The 16,833-nt window shown below is 42.3% G+C and overlaps 1 protein-coding gene across 1 annotated transcript in view; it reads right to left on the reverse strand.

Moving 5' to 3' along the window:
- SH3BP5 (SH3 domain binding protein 5) overlaps positions 1-16,833 on the reverse strand; it is a 51,644-nt gene that overhangs the window by 27,241 nt on the left and 7,570 nt on the right. Inside the window, exon 3 of the mRNA XM_040063805.1 lies at positions 11,764-11,892. Within this exon, the coding sequence (XP_039919739.1) occupies positions 11,764-11,892 (129 nt within the window). The remainder of the gene's footprint in view (positions 1-11,763; positions 11,893-16,833) is intronic.

Genomic DNA, 16,833 nt, shown 5'->3' on the forward strand with positions numbered 1-16,833 from the left:
CATGTTTCAAAAGACACCTAGCTCTGTGCTAAAGTTAGGTGGCATGTGTAACTCCTTTGAGACAGGATCACAAGTGTGTTCGAAGACCCAGAAGGTTCAGGGCACAACCAAGAGCTCATTCATTATCTGCTTCTTTTACCAGCATGCAGACAGCTAGACTCCTCAAAGGCAGAATCCCACCTCCCTTCTTTGGGAGCTGTGGAAGAAAATGAGAAAGAAAATACCTAAACACACAGTTCCCTTAAACACTGTTAAGACCAGTTCTGGACTGGACTGAGCAATCAACTGCCAGCCCTTCCCTGTTCTCTGGCAGCTCCCATCTAGATTGTAACCAGGATCTTGTGAAACGAGCGCAAGGATATCCCCTCTGAGCTTATCATTGCCACTGTGCAGCCAGTCATCTGAAACCTGCTGGTCTCCTCAGTGGTTTTAACTGATGTAGCTCCTTGCCTTAAAGGAATAAGGAGGCGATACTCACTTGGAGCATGGGAGACACTACCCCAAGCCCTTTGCCCCTCCTTTGTTTTTCATGTGGCTGTTGAGAGATGATGGTGTGCTTGGAGTTACTCACACTAATTAACCAGACAACGGCACCAGAACATGACAAATGGTTCAGTCTAATACCATCCAGGCAAAGCCTTCTTGGCCATTCACTGCCATCTGCTTGTTAGTTGTGGGATTGTTCGTGGCCAATATTATTAAGCTGCTGCTTTCTGGAAGAGGGAGTGATAGAATATGTCCAGGTTTTGAGCTCCAAGGTAAAAGATCTTACTAAGAGAGAAAAACACCAAGATAATCCCCCCTGCTCTGTGCACCTGCATTCTGAGAGCTTAGGCAGTGAGTCAGCGAGTCTAGAGCTTACAGCTGGTTTCTAGGTTTACAGAGGCTCTACATGCTCATCTGCACCTGGCAGCAGCCTGCTTTGCTGGAATTAAATATAGAAGCAAGGAACAACTCCCACAAATACACCCTGCAAGATGTACACCGCCTGCTTTAGTGGCTTTTGCTAATTATCCAAGATAATCAACATTCAGCACATACAAATGCAACAGGTATGTTCAGGAGAAACACTGGATCGTTGTCTCATGTAATTGCCACCAAAGCGGCGAAAGTTTTTAAGCAGAAGTTTCCAGAAGTGTTGGCAAGGGATTGGCAGCCCGGTTCTGAAAGCACATCTTGTGCATGCATACTGGCATAAGCAAAGACAAGGCATGTGGGTAGGAGTTTCACCTGGCTGATGGGCTGTTCTGGACATGTTCTCCCAGTTCCCAGAAAGCCTCACACCCACCAGCAAATGCCTGTCCTCAATACCAGGAATATGCTGTGGAAGAACATTCTAGGCTGACCTTGTCCACCTTTGCATGCTCACAGATACTTTTGAGACAGTCATTCTCCTAAGAGACAGGTTGAAGATAACTACTGACCCTTCAACATTTTTCCTAATCGAATTACAGAACTCCATAGCACAGGTGAACAACAGGCTTGCTTCACTTAAACAAAAATGTTGCAGGCGGTGTCCTGGATTAATGAAGGGCTAAGTCCATTCCTCGAAGGAAAAAGCCTAGGTAGCAGCAGAAATAGGGAATATGTCAATTCACTTCACAGCAGTAAAATCCTCCTTCGAGAACAAGCTATTAGCACATTTCACCAAATTGAAAGAACCTAATCAAGACAAACCAAACAACAACAAAATAAACAAACAGCCACCAGAAGCAGACACCTCTAAAAGAGGTGGACATTTCTTCCACATTCTGGCAGCAAAAATTTTTGTTTGCTGCAATTGAGATGTGTTTCTTACAGAAACTAAGTCAATGCAGAGCCATTACCATATGCTAATTTCCTAATACAGAAATTAGACTCTTCAGATATTCCCTTTCAGCAAGAACAGACAAAAGCTCCCAAATTCCTACTGTTTTACCAGAAGTCATAAACACATCCAGAAGGCAGTAACCAACATGTGATCCATATCACATCTGTTTTGGCAACAGACCTTAGCATGAGCATTTATCAATCCAAAATAAACTCCCACCTATTTAGACCACTGTACACAATAAAGACTTGGTTGGCTGAAAAAATTCCCCAAAGCTGTAAGACTTGTGCTGCCTTCAGCAGTCATCCCTGAGCAAGTATCACACAAAACAGATACATAGGATATCACCCTGACCTCAAGCCACACAGGCTCAAATGCCAACTACTATTTTTAACAGATTATCCTGTCTGTGGTTTATGATCTCTTGAAATAGCCTCTACCAGAGGCCAGAAAAAAAATCAGGAGAGGAAATGGTGAGAGACAACAATGCACAGCAACCTTTCCTTTAAATTGTTTTTTTCCTGTAGATCTGTGTTTTGGCAATAGCTGTGCAAGTACTACAGTCATGCGAAGGAACGTACAACCTAATCTCTCCAAATTGAAGAGGATGCAAAATGATGTTACTCAAATCTTCATACAACAGCAGAGCAGAAAAGGGATTCTGCTCTATTTTCACATCCCACCACCCTCTGAGAGCTGCTTACACCTTCCTGCCAGTTCCAGCATCTGTTATTTTATCTGTGGCTAAGCATAATAGCTTATATCACTTCTTCCTGCCTGAATCAGTTGAAATCTATCAAAAATCCCTAAATTCCCCTGCACCAGCAGTCTCCTTGTTACTCCAAGGAACTGAGGGTATTTCCACACCAACTTAACCCCGTATTCCATTACTTCAGACCTACTTGCACAATACTTTAAGTATTTCACAACAGAAAAAAAAAAAAAAAAACCTTCTTGAAGGTAGGAAAAATAATTAAGTCATTTGATTCCCAACAATTAATAGAGAGGAGGTTGAACAGCTATCAGGCTTTGAACTACTGCCAAGTCTGCTATGGCTGAAAACTGATGGAGGCTTTGTAGGGTTGGAGAAAGTGGGAGAAAGAGACACCAAAAGAGAAAGTAATTTTTTTCATCTCTCCTAGATAAATTCTTCAAAACAGTTTAAACAGTATTTTCTTCTACTTCCGCGAAGAAAAGCAGAAGAGGGAAGAACCTCTAATTTACAGTGCACAGTGAAAAAATTTACATGATGGAGCCTTCCAAGGCACATCAGCAAATAACTGTAAGAAAACCAATTACAGTTTTCGTATCAATAGCTTATACAACTACCTCCCAACAGAACAGTGCTCACACAAACCAGAAATGTAGGGTGTATGAATACCAACCCAGAATAACTAGACCCATTCCCTGAGGCACAAAGGCTCAGACAGATACAGGTGATCTAACTTTTAGAGGGGCACACGCATACACACAGAACTTACTGACACAGTATTTCAACAAGCAGGTGGTTAAAATTAGTTCCCACTCTCCAAATGTGCCAGGAACATTGTACTTGCAGATGATATTGTTACAGATGCCATCTCCTCTGCAGGAAATATAAGCAACAGAGCACTAAATTTGAATCACGTAAGGATTTTTTTCCATTCATCTGAGAAGTAGCAGTTATCAGTGCTCCCAAACATGGGACAGATTAAGAAGGTAAAAACCTGCCAGCCACACCTGACCTACTGTCCTGCATTAGTAAGGTTGATGGGAAAACAAACACACTAAGGAGCTTTCCTTCACAGATCAGATCTTTGGCATAACTTTCCCAAACTGACCAGGCAACATCCGTCATCTTCTCGGCAGTTTAAGGACACCCAGTTTGACACACTCCAATATCACACTGTTCAACCAGGAGACAGAGCCAGAACACAAAAGTCACATTGAGTAACACTTTAAGTAAATAGATAATGTTAATAAATCAGCCAGGCAAAACCTAGCTTGTTGACCCAGGTAAGTGACCCTGAGTTCCCTGCTTCCTAGGCTTTGTTGCTACTTTGGCCTGAAGGAAAATGCAACAGAACCAAGATTCAAGACTTAAAATACAGTTTTACAAGTTCTAAGCATTCAGGTGGAACAAGCAGAGCACACCAAGCACAAGTTCTGTGCAGCAGCAGTGGGACACTGAGCACTGATGGCAGGGTAGTGACTCCCACATGCTGCTCACAGGGCTTCAGATGCAAATGTGCAAAATGACAGGAGAGCATGAGAGGCACTTCATCAAACTTCGAGCATGGCAAAACATTTGCTTGGCTGAACCCAACGCACATCCTCCTTTAGAAAAAGCTTACAAAATTCAGTGGGTTCCCTGGTGAAAGTCCAGGAAGTGACTCCTCACCCTCAATAACAAAGTTACAGATTCCCTTGCTTGGCTAATGCCCTCTTCAGCCATGCATCATGTGGGAAAGGAGATTAATATACTGAGAATGGCCTTTGGGATCACAGCAGCGGGAACTCCACATTTCACCAGAGCACTGACGTCACATTGACATGGTTTCCCCAAGATTTAATGATGTGTTTTGTAATAAAAAAACTAAAAACACTGGTGGGAAGAAGGGGTTCAGACCTAGAGCAGGCCCATAGGGAGCAAAAAGGAAAAAAGGACATGCAAAACTTCGTAGGCAAACAGACACAACACACAGCCTCTATGCTTCATCCTTCCAGGCACTTCTTGCACTGCTCACCTACGTTTCATTCCCTTACCATTTCTTCACAGCACTGAGCTTCCTAACTGCTCACACAGCAATTTCCACGAATCTTTTCCCTTCAGAGCACACCAGTCATCTCTTTCCAGGCAAAGCTTGTGCTGCCTGCCTGCCTCCCTCCCGTGTCTGGCCTGTTGCAGCACTAACCAAGGCCATCACATCACCCTCCATCCCACAGATAGGTTTTTCAACCACCAAGGAAAGTCCCAGATCAGGAAGGGAGCTGTTCCTCCGCCTCACCACCCCATCAATCCATGTAATTTAAAAATCACGGCCATTTCCACAAGGTTGATTTACAGACCAAGAGAGTGAGTCACTTCTCACGCCATTCACCCCACCTTCCCAATCCAGACATCATTCCCTCCCATCTCCCACTGCCAAGAGGCTCCCCAAGACGCACCAGGGCAGCTGCAAGACAGCATCCTCAGTTAAAAGGGCAAACAGTCAGCACAGCAGGGCACAAACAACACAATCTACACTGCCAGTCTAGACTGGTTATTGCAAAAGGCCAGAGCAGCAACATCCATCCAAAATACAAATAATACAAAATGAAAAAAAAAAAAAAAAAAAAAGTCCTAGCGATCAGACAAGGGTAACAGCTTTAAACTAAAAGGGGAGAGATTTAGAATACATGTTAGGAAGAAATTATTTACTCAGAGAGTACTGAGGCACTGCAACAAGTTGCCCAGAGCAGTTGTGGATGCCCCATCCCTGGAAGTGTCCAGGGACAGGATGGCTTTGGCATTGAGCAACCTGGTCTAGTGAGTGGCACCTATGCCCATGGCAGGTGTGCTGGAACTTGTTGATATTTAAGATCCCTTCTAATCCAAACCATTTCATGATTGTATGATTACTCAACAACAACAGCACTGAACTATAGCCACAGAAAGCAGTCAAGTGCTCTGGATGTTTGGTTTTTTTTCCCTCAGTTGAGAGAATTTGCAGAAGGTTTGTCAAAGTTTATTTTCAAGTTTCCGTATTCCTTCCTTTCAAAACGTGAATCCACATGATAATTATTTGGTTTATGAACAGTTAACCAGAAGCATTCCTTCAGCCAGGAAAGGTCAGCTGGTTGTTCCTCTGTAACTGTGCCAGTAATTTTGCTTTTTACTAGCTCCATGGCATGTCTCCAAACAGGAATGAAAGTCTGTCACAGTTCTGCTGACATTTAATTTTTGCTTCTCAAGTTCCTTCTCCCTCCACTTTTTTTTTTTTTCCTGCCAAGATAAGCTTAACAGATTAGACAAATCAGTCTTAACTCCTTGTTGCCCTAAACATGAGCATCAGGACTTCGGCTCATAAAAGTAGGATGGAGAAGGAGCATCCTTATGACATGGGAAGTCAATATACCAATGGATAACACATTTAGTGTTTAGGAACCAGAGGGAAAGACCTGGATATCTACCACTGTTGGAACTGGACCCAGGAGCTGTCATCCACACTCAATGCTGCCCTCCTCTTCTCAGAAGAGCCAGCTGGTGCTGTGATCCCATTAGCTCTCACTCACTGAGTGAATTTGGATAGAAAACTTGGGTGCTGCAGGAATTGACACTGGCAAGACCACAGGTTCCAGTTCCTAATTAATCTTTAAAGGACGTTCGGCCGTTTTGAACCTCCCAGTTACATGAATTTAAAAAGCTTTTGTTTCCTGAGCTAAGGAAGTTACCATCTGTAACTTTCCATACTTGCCACACTACTTTCAGACATCTCAAGCTGTACACAAAGAAGCTGAGATACAACGGCCACTTCAGAAAGTTTTGTTCATTTACTGGCTTGATCTCTACAAAGAAGGGTATCAATCTCATCTGCTGAGGAAGACTCTTCCAGCTAGGTAGGTGCGCTCTTATCTGCTTACACCCCTCCCACCCTCACCACCAAGCAGCTTGGTTCCTCCTCTGTCCCTGTTCTGCAAGATTACAGCAGCTACTTTTCATCCTGGTTCACTTTGAATAAAAAAATTCATCGAATCACATCAAAACTCACATTTGAGAGAGGAAATAATTTCCCAGTGGTAACTGGGCTCCCCTAAGTTTTGTGAAGACAAGCAGAATGGAGGTGCAGGATCTGAATTATCTGAAAGCTCACCTCTAATAATTCTTTATTCTCTCAGCTGATTTCTTCCCACAGATGTGGCAATCCAGTTATAAAATAATACATAAGTAAAAGATTATTAGTGAGGCGAGAGAAAGGAGCTCTACAACATAAAAAGTTGCAGTGAACAGGATGGGACAGCTGTCCCTACTTGTCTATCAACTGCACATCCTCTTGGGTATGCCTGGACATCAGTGGAGAAGAACCACTGTAAATACTCATTCCAGTGGGCTTTTCCAAGCCTCTTCAGATAAAAGAGTGCTACTTAAGCATGCCAACAATATGAAAAAAGGAATTAGTTGTAAAAGCTAGGAAGACTGACCCAAGAGGAAGCAGACCATGCATATCCTCCAACATACTGCTGTATGAACACATGGTACAGGTGGGTCCTTTAGGGAGAGGTACAGACAGGTATGACCTAGCATTGATCTTCCACCTATGTTTGTCTGAAACAAGTTTTCTGGCACTTTTTTGTAAAATCTAAATGAGGCAGAGGGGCAGAAGAGTGAAGGAACTATCACAAAGCAAAACCATGTCTCTCCCAAACAGGCTCAGTACTGAAGCTGAGCAAAGCATCCTCACCTACACCCCATCTGAGCCAATAAAATGTAACCCCTCACCCTGCCACAAAACCAAACCAAACCAGCCCACCACCAAAAACCAACCAATAAAAAAGAACAAAAAACAAACAGTAAAAAATGCTGAAACTCAATTAAAAGCAATTCTCCCAGGGCTTTTAGTCAGGTTAGGGTCACCAAAAATGCATGGATTGTTTTATTTGTGGGGCTGGGAACACACTTTTATCAGATTATTTTTCCAGCAGAAGCAAAGCAGAAAGGCACATCTGTTCAATCTGTCTATGGGTTCACAAGTGATGATGTATGGATAGCAGTGTTTTTATGGCACCTCTCACCCAGTGACCCCAAAGTGCTTTTACTTCCCTTAATGAACTCGGCTTCACAGCAGCTTGACAGCTTCATTTTACATGGGAACTGAGAGAGATGAAGTCATTCATCTGTGCCATGCTGTAGCACAAAATCAGCTCCTGCCAGCCCAGCGATTTATGCATTAGACCACACTCAGTTTTGCACAGCATCCTGTCCCAGAGCATGCTGTCACCAGGGAGTTAACACACTTCCCAGCTCTGTCACTTGCTCAGACACTACCGTGAACACAATTGCATAGGCACTTTCCAGACCCAGCCCTGCAAAATGTTAAGTCAACAGTGGCTTAAGACACTCCTTACCTCAGAGGCTCAGAACTTCTCTTTACATTATTAATGTTTCCTGGCAACTTCACCCTTCTTTCCCACTAGCTTTGGGCAAGAAAAGTCTAATTTTTTAACTAGTCAACTAGGGAAGCAGCTACCACTGGGGGAGAAAAAAAAAATAAAAAATAAGAAACCACCATCCAAACTACATAGACATGGGAAGTTTGATTTTCTGAACAGTTGGAACCTGGGCCATCTTCTGGATTACAGGAATTTCATATTGCTGCAATGTGGGCACTGCTTCTGTAAATACACAATCCTCTATGTGCCAATGTTCTTCCACTGCACATGGGCAGTAACTGCCTAAATTAAAGAACAACACTTCTCGCAGCACAAGTACTTCAAAATTTGATTTAACAAGAAATTGAAATCAAAATGCTCCATAAAATTAAGGTGTGTCTGCAATCAACACAAAAGGCCCACTGCCGTACCAAATGAGGAATCACAACAGTTCTGTCTTGGCAGAAGTTACATGAAATCTCCTTGAGCAAGAATACTAGCTAGATCTTCCTTGAGTCTCAGCAAAAGCCAAATATTACTACTTTGGTACCAACAGACAGCATCCTGACTCCCTGTGCCACCGTTTCAGAGGGCAAAGTACTCAGATCATAACACTTAAGGGGCCAGTGCTCTGGTAAAGTAAAGTCTGACCCTGAGATAGGCCAAGCTGTAGCTCTCTTGGCAAACACTCCACAAACAAGATCCTACAGGACTTTTGCATAGGAGAGTTCATTTGTTTTGACTTCCCTATCTTCTGCCAAAACAGGATTGCACAAGATGGGGATAAAGGTGAGTAGACAAAAGGGTTCTAGATCCTAAAGCTTCTCCAGTGTCATACTTCAGTTGGTGACCTAGTTTTTGATGACCCCACATCACTGCCCTCATACCCTCTTAATGGATTATATCTTAATAGATGAAGCATGTATTTCCAAAAGAGACTTGTGCTGGTACCAAGTGAAAGCAAGCTCCTCGACATGACTTAATACAGCTTGCATCAGGTAACTTACCCTGCACTTGACATCTTAAACATGAGTAACTCTGGACAACTCCTGCATTTCTGCCAAACTAAGAGTCACTAATTATGCAATTCTGTATTTCCAAAAGGCTTAAAATTTATAGGTCATATTTTTACTTCCCTTTAGTGAGAACAACAAACAGAAATTTACACTTCCCTTTCTCTCACCAGTAGAGTCACTCATTTTTCCCCTATTGCTTAATTAAAGCTGTTTCAGCCCCCAAGAACCTTGTGCCTATATTTTTGGAGGCAGCCTAATGGCTCTAAAATAACTGTAAAGACAGGAGGAAGAAGACAATTCTTCATAGGATAGATGTCATTATTAATTTAAATGAAACAAAACAAAACAAACAAAAAACAAGCTCTTCCCATGATTTCTCTACAAATGCAAATCAAAGTAGAAAGAGAGATACAAACTGACACCTAACCATGTTAATTCTCTGATATGTTCCTCCAGTTTCATATTTCCCTACCTATTTACCCCTTCTCCATGCTTTATGACAGTGGATTTGCTCCCAGTTAAGTGGAACTTTTCCAGATTAAATTAAACTAGAAAAATTCTTTGGGAAGATGCTTTGCTGATGATTGGCACCAATCTTTCCAATCTCCCAGCTTCCAGATAGATTCACCATTGTTCAATGCTTGCATTACTCTTGGCCCTCACATTTTCCATTTTAAGATGTATTAGACAAAGGGCAAAAGGGAAACCAGAGACCATCTTCTATCTCTGTCTGCTGAGCAGATACAAAGCAGGAACTCTGTTCCATAACCAGATTCATCACACAAAATGAAAAAAAGCAAAATGATTGGTTAGAAGGGCAACCCCTTTAAAATAAAATGCTATCAAGGAATTAAAGGACAACAGAATGTGCAGCAAATAAACAGATCTGGGATAAACAGCATTTAAACCTAGCTACTTACAGAATGGATTGGGAGAAAAATACAGTTCCTCCTAACAAGCCTATTACTGGAGCAGTGATTCTACCAATTTAAGGAACTTCAGGAGCTTGTGTTTCTTAGTGGCCTTGCAAAGTACCTTTGAATCAGAATGACTGAATGGATTTCAGGGGTAGCAGAAACATAACAATACAAAATTCCATTTCCAGAACATAATCTGCTGCTAGCTTGAAGACAGAGGGTAAAGTTCACTGCTCTGACTTTGTGATGTTACAAACCTCAAAGTCAATTGATCTTTTGATGAGACTTTTTAGTACTGCAAAATGTGTGCTGCTAACCATTAACTTTTCCAAGTGTAACTCTTGAAGTCCCATGCATGCTGTGCTAACTTACCCAGCTATTTATACTAATAGAAGTATAAGATAATGCTCAAGGCAGGGTTGCAGGGATTGTTTTTCCAAATTGCACATGCTAGTTACACAATTACTAACTTCTGTAGCTCACCACTGGTTTATCTCTAGCACACACCACAGTCCTCATGAGCAGGGTTTCAGAGCAGTTACAGATGAGAGGCAGATACTTCAAAGCACAAGCAAGCAGGGTAGAGTTCACCTATTTGCCACACTGCTTCTAGTCTGCAGGATTAACCTAACAGCCCCTACACCTCATCCCCATCACCTGAGACAATGCCTCCAAAACAATGCTATGCAATTTAAAGCATCAACACAGTCACATATTATCTTGTATGCCACATCCCATAATCCAGCTCCTGCTTCATCAGCCAAGGGAATGAAGCTTATTCATTGCTCCCTTTCCTTTGTGCTGTTCTGAGGATGCATTCTCTTCCCTCCCCTTCTCTGACACTGCGAGTTTACTCTCTGCCTCTTGGCACACACCTTCTCTACTTTCTCATCCCTCTACCTACTTCTATGAATAAAATCCTTCTGCAGTTTTCATGTATTTCACACATGCCACCCCACCTCTCACTCTCCCCTCGAACACAATCACATCCTAGATATCCAGCCACAGATGCCACCCCACACATCCTTCCAGTCAAGCGCAGAAGTAGCAGCTCTAGGCAGTTCTTCCTGACTCTTCCTGCCTCAAGAGAAAACAGAAATACCAACCAGGAACACGCTTCCCTTGGGGAAGAAACAAAAAGCCTCACACACCAGCAAGACCGACCACAAACACTCAGCAGAAGCACTGCCTAATCCACCACACACTCAACTCTCAGCAGCTTTTTCTCTAGAAAGAAATGCTGCCTGACATGTCACAAGCTTTCTGGCTTTTTCTTCATCCAGCAGGTCACACTCTTCCTTCCTCACCTCATCCCTCCCCAAGCTACACAGGCCTATCAATAATCAAGCAGTAGTTGGGGCATGGGAAGTAAGGCTCTGACAACAGAGAAAGCCAAGCTCAGTTTGTCCCCAAACCAAAACGTTTTAGAGCCACATTTAGCACATTCCTACTTCATCACAACCCAATCAGCACCAAACCCTGCAGGTTTCCCCAAGCCTGCCCCACTCCAGCCTTTTTCTCTGCAGCTTCCAGCTGCAGCCATTTATCTGCTGAGCATTTTGCTTTAAGAAGAATAAAAATGCACACAAAGTCTACACTGTATTTTCAACTAGTAAGTATAACTACTGAGAGGAAAGAGCAGGGCTCTGAAAGGCCATTTATAATGAGAGAATAGAAGTAGTCTTTTTTTATTGTGTCTGCTGTAGCTGTTCTGGGTTTGAAGAGCACGTGCAGCTGTGGCTGTGAAGAAATCCATTTTGTCACCAATTCCCATGGCTGACACGCAACTGAAGACGCAGACCAGTGTCAGCCAAGTGCATATCCTTAGGATGTTATTAATAGCAGGAAAGCAACACCATCGGTGTGTGCCCTCCAACTACCACCACAAGCTTATAAGGCAGAAAGTTCTTACCTGCCTGGCCACCCTCCGAGCCTCCCAGTAAGGTTTAGAGTCTTCTACAGCTTTTCCAATCTTCTTTACCAGTTCATCCAGTTTTACTGTTGCCTCAACCAGCACAGAGCGGAACTTCTGGCGTGCATCCTTCAAAACGTTGCAGGGAGGAAAGAAAGGACAAAGGCAGATTAGAGCTTTAAAAATTATTCCTACCTGTTTGTTCCTAGCTTCAGGTTCCTCTTTAGATTCACACAGGAACTGACACATTCAAAAGTTACCGGCATCTGAACTAAGACAGAATTTTTCAGCCGAGGAACTCTGGAACCCAGAGCCAATTCCTAAAGCTGGCACCCTGGACACCAAATCTTTGTCATTCAGTGACAGCTTTTATATAGAGCCTGCAACAGCCTCTTCTAGATGGTACCTCTGGCAGTGTTCCTCAGAGAGGCATTGTTTGTAAATTATTCACACGGTGAGGAAGCAAACAGCAGCGTAACAAGTTCTGAGAGGAACTTCAGTGGCAAAGACATCTCATATAGATAATGCCAGAACGGTGCTAGCAGGCAGGCCAAACCCCCACAGCAGGCTGGCAAATCAGCTGGAATTGGCACAGAAAGCCCACCTTTTCAGCTATGGTTTCTATCAGTGGAGAAGGGCACCTACATTCCACTTCACTGTTAGTATTTTCTATATTTAAAAAAAATCCAGCTACTTCCAAACGGGCTGAGTTGCGCTCCTTACATGATTAGCTAAAGCAATTAAAATATTTTTCTCTGCCTCACTGAAATTTCCACACATGTAAGCAAAGAGATCCTGATTTCAATCTCAGAATCGACTCTAAATATATGAAATTATTGCAGATTAATGCAAATTTAGGCTGGGACCTGGCCCAGGATTTAAGGAGATGAAGAGGAAGGGCCATGTGAGCTCTCAACAAGCTTGTAACTCTAATTAGAGTGCAGCATTTATGCAGACTGCTGGAGTGACATGCTCATAATCAGGAAGCAGCTGGCTTGAAGAAGTGCCCTAATTCAGGAGGGTTTTGTCATTATTGTTGAGGATTTCTGGAGTGCAAAACTGTTTTTTCACTGGAAGATTTAAAATACATTGCAAGCTGCCACTATGCTCTCAGAAGTGGAAAAAAATGCAACAATACATCAGTTTATACAGAAAAAGCAACATACTTCTTCACCTCCTTTTTAGTGTTATGTAAAACCTGAACCAGCATCAGCATTATTTTAGTCCAGGGCAAATAGCTTTGGATTCTTAAGGTACTCCAATTTATTCTAAGGAATTATTCAAATGGGTAACAAGGTCAAAAATGGAGAACTAACTGGACATTAACTTATTATTTCATTAACTCAAATCCAGTCAATAATCTCATTTCTCAGTGAAAGCCTAAAATGTATCATTTAAACAATATTTATTGAGTCAATGATTTTCTCAGTGAGAAGAATTTGAATATTTCCAATTAAATTACTGGACCATACATGGTTCATTGCTCAAAATGAGTTTCATAAGTAACTGAAAAAAGACTCCAGGCACGATTACTATATTGTGAGAAAAATATTAAGTAATGAAGTATATTTAACAAAGAGAAAAAGTCTTTGCAGGTGTAAGAACAGAATTAAAAGCTCATTTCTAAATGAATGAGCTGGAAGATTTCTTTTCACTCTTTTTGTAAAAGCTGTATATAAGGATATTAGTTATGCAAAGCAAATAGTTTAAGTAAAAAAAGTCCTATGCAGTGATTCATCAAAAAGTTCAGTTCCCATGTTTGTAAGATTAGCACTGGGAACAAAGAAATCATCACTACAAATCTGTGCTTGGAGACCTATCCCAAATTTACCCCAAATGTAATAATCATATACAGTCATTTCCAATAGGAAAAAGATGACTAGTCCCTACTTGGGAGTTTAAAAAGAAACAAAAACCAAAGACACTAAGAACAAAGCAGTCAAATTAATAGCAACTTCTGTACCCATTCATCTCCCTTTAACTCTGATGAAGCAGATACAAATTTCTGAACTCCAAGTGCTCCTCTAACTGGCGCCTGAAGCACAAGTCTTACAAATGGTGAAATACAAGTTTGCCCATGAGCACAACTCCACTCCACACACAAGTCAGTTACACAGAATAGGAAGCTTCAGCTTAAAAGCACACTGGTGTGAAATTCCACTTTATCATTTTCCTCTAAAGATGACTGTTTCTTCTTCTTTCTTTAATTTAGGTCTGACCACCCTCATTCTTGCGGCAAAGAACACTAATGAAAACCAAAACACCCCGGAACTTTTTATCTGAATCATCCCTCACAACTTATTTTGAGCGGCATTTATTCTCAGGCTCCTGACTGTCAGGATCACAAGCCTGCAGGCTCCAACACCTTCTGCATGACAGAACAAGCAGATGCTCAATTCTCTGCTGGGATCAGTCCCCCTGCCGAGGGTTTCCAGCCATCCCCTTCAGACCCAGCAGCAGGATGCCGAGGTCTCTGAGGTGAGACGCCAAACCCACACCCTCTGCAGCCCCACACACACCACTTTTACTCTCCACCAGCCCCAACTACACCACAAAAGCAAACGATCCCACACTGTGTATCTACAGTGTGTGTGCTCCTGTGGCAAGGCAGTGCCTCCACACCCCCCAAACTGACCCAGCTCCCCTGCCCACGCCTCTGATCCGGGAGCTGTGGCACCTCCTGAGAGCAGGGTCACAGCTCCCGCCTGCAAACACCCAGCCACGCTCCTTGGCTCGCTGCGGCCCTGCCACGTGCTGGCAGAGAATCTGCAAAAGACATCACCCCTGGGACAGTGCAAAACTCCCCCGGCAGGTAATCCTGGGGAAGTCTGAGTAACAACTACAGGTGCAGCAGCTATTTTTACACTTCATGTGAAAATGGGGAGGTCAGAAGCACCAAGGCACCACTGCACCAGCAGGATGGGGCTCGGTGCACTTAATTCTTATGTGACATGAGATGTACATCTGTTGTTCATGGAAATGAATGGGTCCATAGTCAAGGCAGTACCTTGGGAATTAATTTAATTCACTGTTTTATGTCTGGTTTCCCATGTTACTGTCAGTGAGACATTTAGACCCACACGTGAAGTGGTTCAAACCTATAAATCCTCTTAACAGTGTTTTCTGTAAGGATACTCACATCAAAAACTTAGAGGCTCAGAACAGCACATCACTGCAGCTCATCTGTGGTCCTCAGCACAGGGTAAGTCCTACATCCATGTTAGAAAGACAACCACAACACTTTCAAACTACTTATCAAATCCTCTGGTGTGACTTGCCCCTCCATACAAGTATTACTATTTAACTGCCAAACTCTTGCTTCATTTAGACTTTTATCTAGCACACACGGATTACAGAGAAAGGAAAATATGTAAATTCCTGCAACTTGTTGTCATGAGCAAAACCAAGACAGTGCAGCATATTCCAGAGAAATTTTCTAGCTCAGTCCTCGATCTCTAGTTTCTGTATTTCAGCTTCTTGAAAGATAATTCATTCCAGCAGAAATGCTATTCATTGATAACAGCAGCCTTAGGTAATATGTCACATCACCGTTTCTGGGGTGGGTTTTTATGTTTTGGGTTTTTTGTTTTTTTAAAAGCACGTTTTGTTTTTCTCACCACTACACTGAATACATACACAGACTCTAACAGAAGCAATGCAACTGACACGAGACATCTCAAACACCCTGACATTTTTAAAGCATGTTTTCCCCTCTACTCACTCCTAACCTTCTGTGATCATTTTTAAGAACACTTTGCTTCAGATTTTAGAAAGGTGACATTGAAGATGTTAGCCAGTCAGCTTTCAATGTTTTTTCCCTTCTATTTGCTCAAATGAGATGATGATAAACCTTTTCCAAACTGGACAAAAGCCGATTAAGGCACTGTATCCTCAACATGTGTTGCAAGGTTTAAAAAAAACCAAAACAACAACAACAAAAAACCCCACGTAGCAGGAGAAGCTTCTCACCTAAATTACAGCCTTAATAAGAGACTCTCACTAGCTAGGTGTTTGTCATACACACACTCCAGCAGGCAGAGCACTTAGTGGAGTATGTGGACAGCTGCAGTTTACATTTCAACATCTTGTTCCATAGCTGCAAGAGCTCCACGCTCATCAACTTTCTTCCTGGAAATCCTTAGCAATTCTCTTTCAAAAGAGATTTCACTGTCTTCGGGAGCATGCCAGACCTCTCCCCATCCAGGGTTTTGCTGCAATAGTTCATTATTAAAAGCTTTGCAAACAAAGACTTTGTTTGCAATGACTTGCAGTCGGGGCAGCTTTTTGATACTGCACCAGAAAGAAGGACCACACTTAAGGACAGGTCCTCCTTACAGCAGCATTTTGAAAATCCACTCTCAAATGTGGGGGAAAATCTAAAAAACTAAAATACAATTTTCAACCTACACTGCACCTGTCAGAGAAAAAAAGCATGCCTGTTTTCCTCACTCATGAGTGATTGTGATGAACTGGTGTTAAATGCCAGATGACAAGCAAATAACTATTTCTGCCCATCAAATGAAACATGTATTTTCAAACAACTTTATTTTTAAAATGAGTTTTACATATCAGCCACGTCTGAATCATCTTAGTACCAAGCACATCTGAATTTCATTTACAAAGGTTGTCCCATGACCATTCTGCCAGTCTGGTGTGCAGAACCTCTGGAAAGCATGGGAATTGCTGACTGAGAGACAGGCTATTTCCAAGAGGCTGACAGTATCCACACCCATCTTCTCTGCTACAAGGACTTAGCAGCTGCAAAAGTTCATGTCCAAGTTAAACCAGCATCAGTATCATACATCCACACCAAACAGATGCACAAGGTGTGCTCAGAAATCAGCCTTCAAGCATCAAACCAGTTAAAGACATTTTAAACATCTCTTTGGTACCTGAGCAGTTCAAGTAAGCCAGACTGGCAACCAAACCGTAAAAACAAAGTGCAAGGAAGGGGCTAAGTGGTATCCCAGTTTTTAAGGGATAAGGAGAGTCTTTGGTTTACTTTTTTTTTTTTTTTCAGGCAGCTACTAATTTGCCATCTAAGAACAATTAAAAAATCAGTACCCAAAA

Source organism: Hirundo rustica, chromosome 1, assembly GCF_015227805.2.
Source record: "Hirundo rustica isolate bHirRus1 chromosome 1, bHirRus1.pri.v3, whole genome shotgun sequence".
Taxonomy (NCBI): domain Eukaryota; kingdom Metazoa; phylum Chordata; class Aves; order Passeriformes; family Hirundinidae; genus Hirundo; species Hirundo rustica.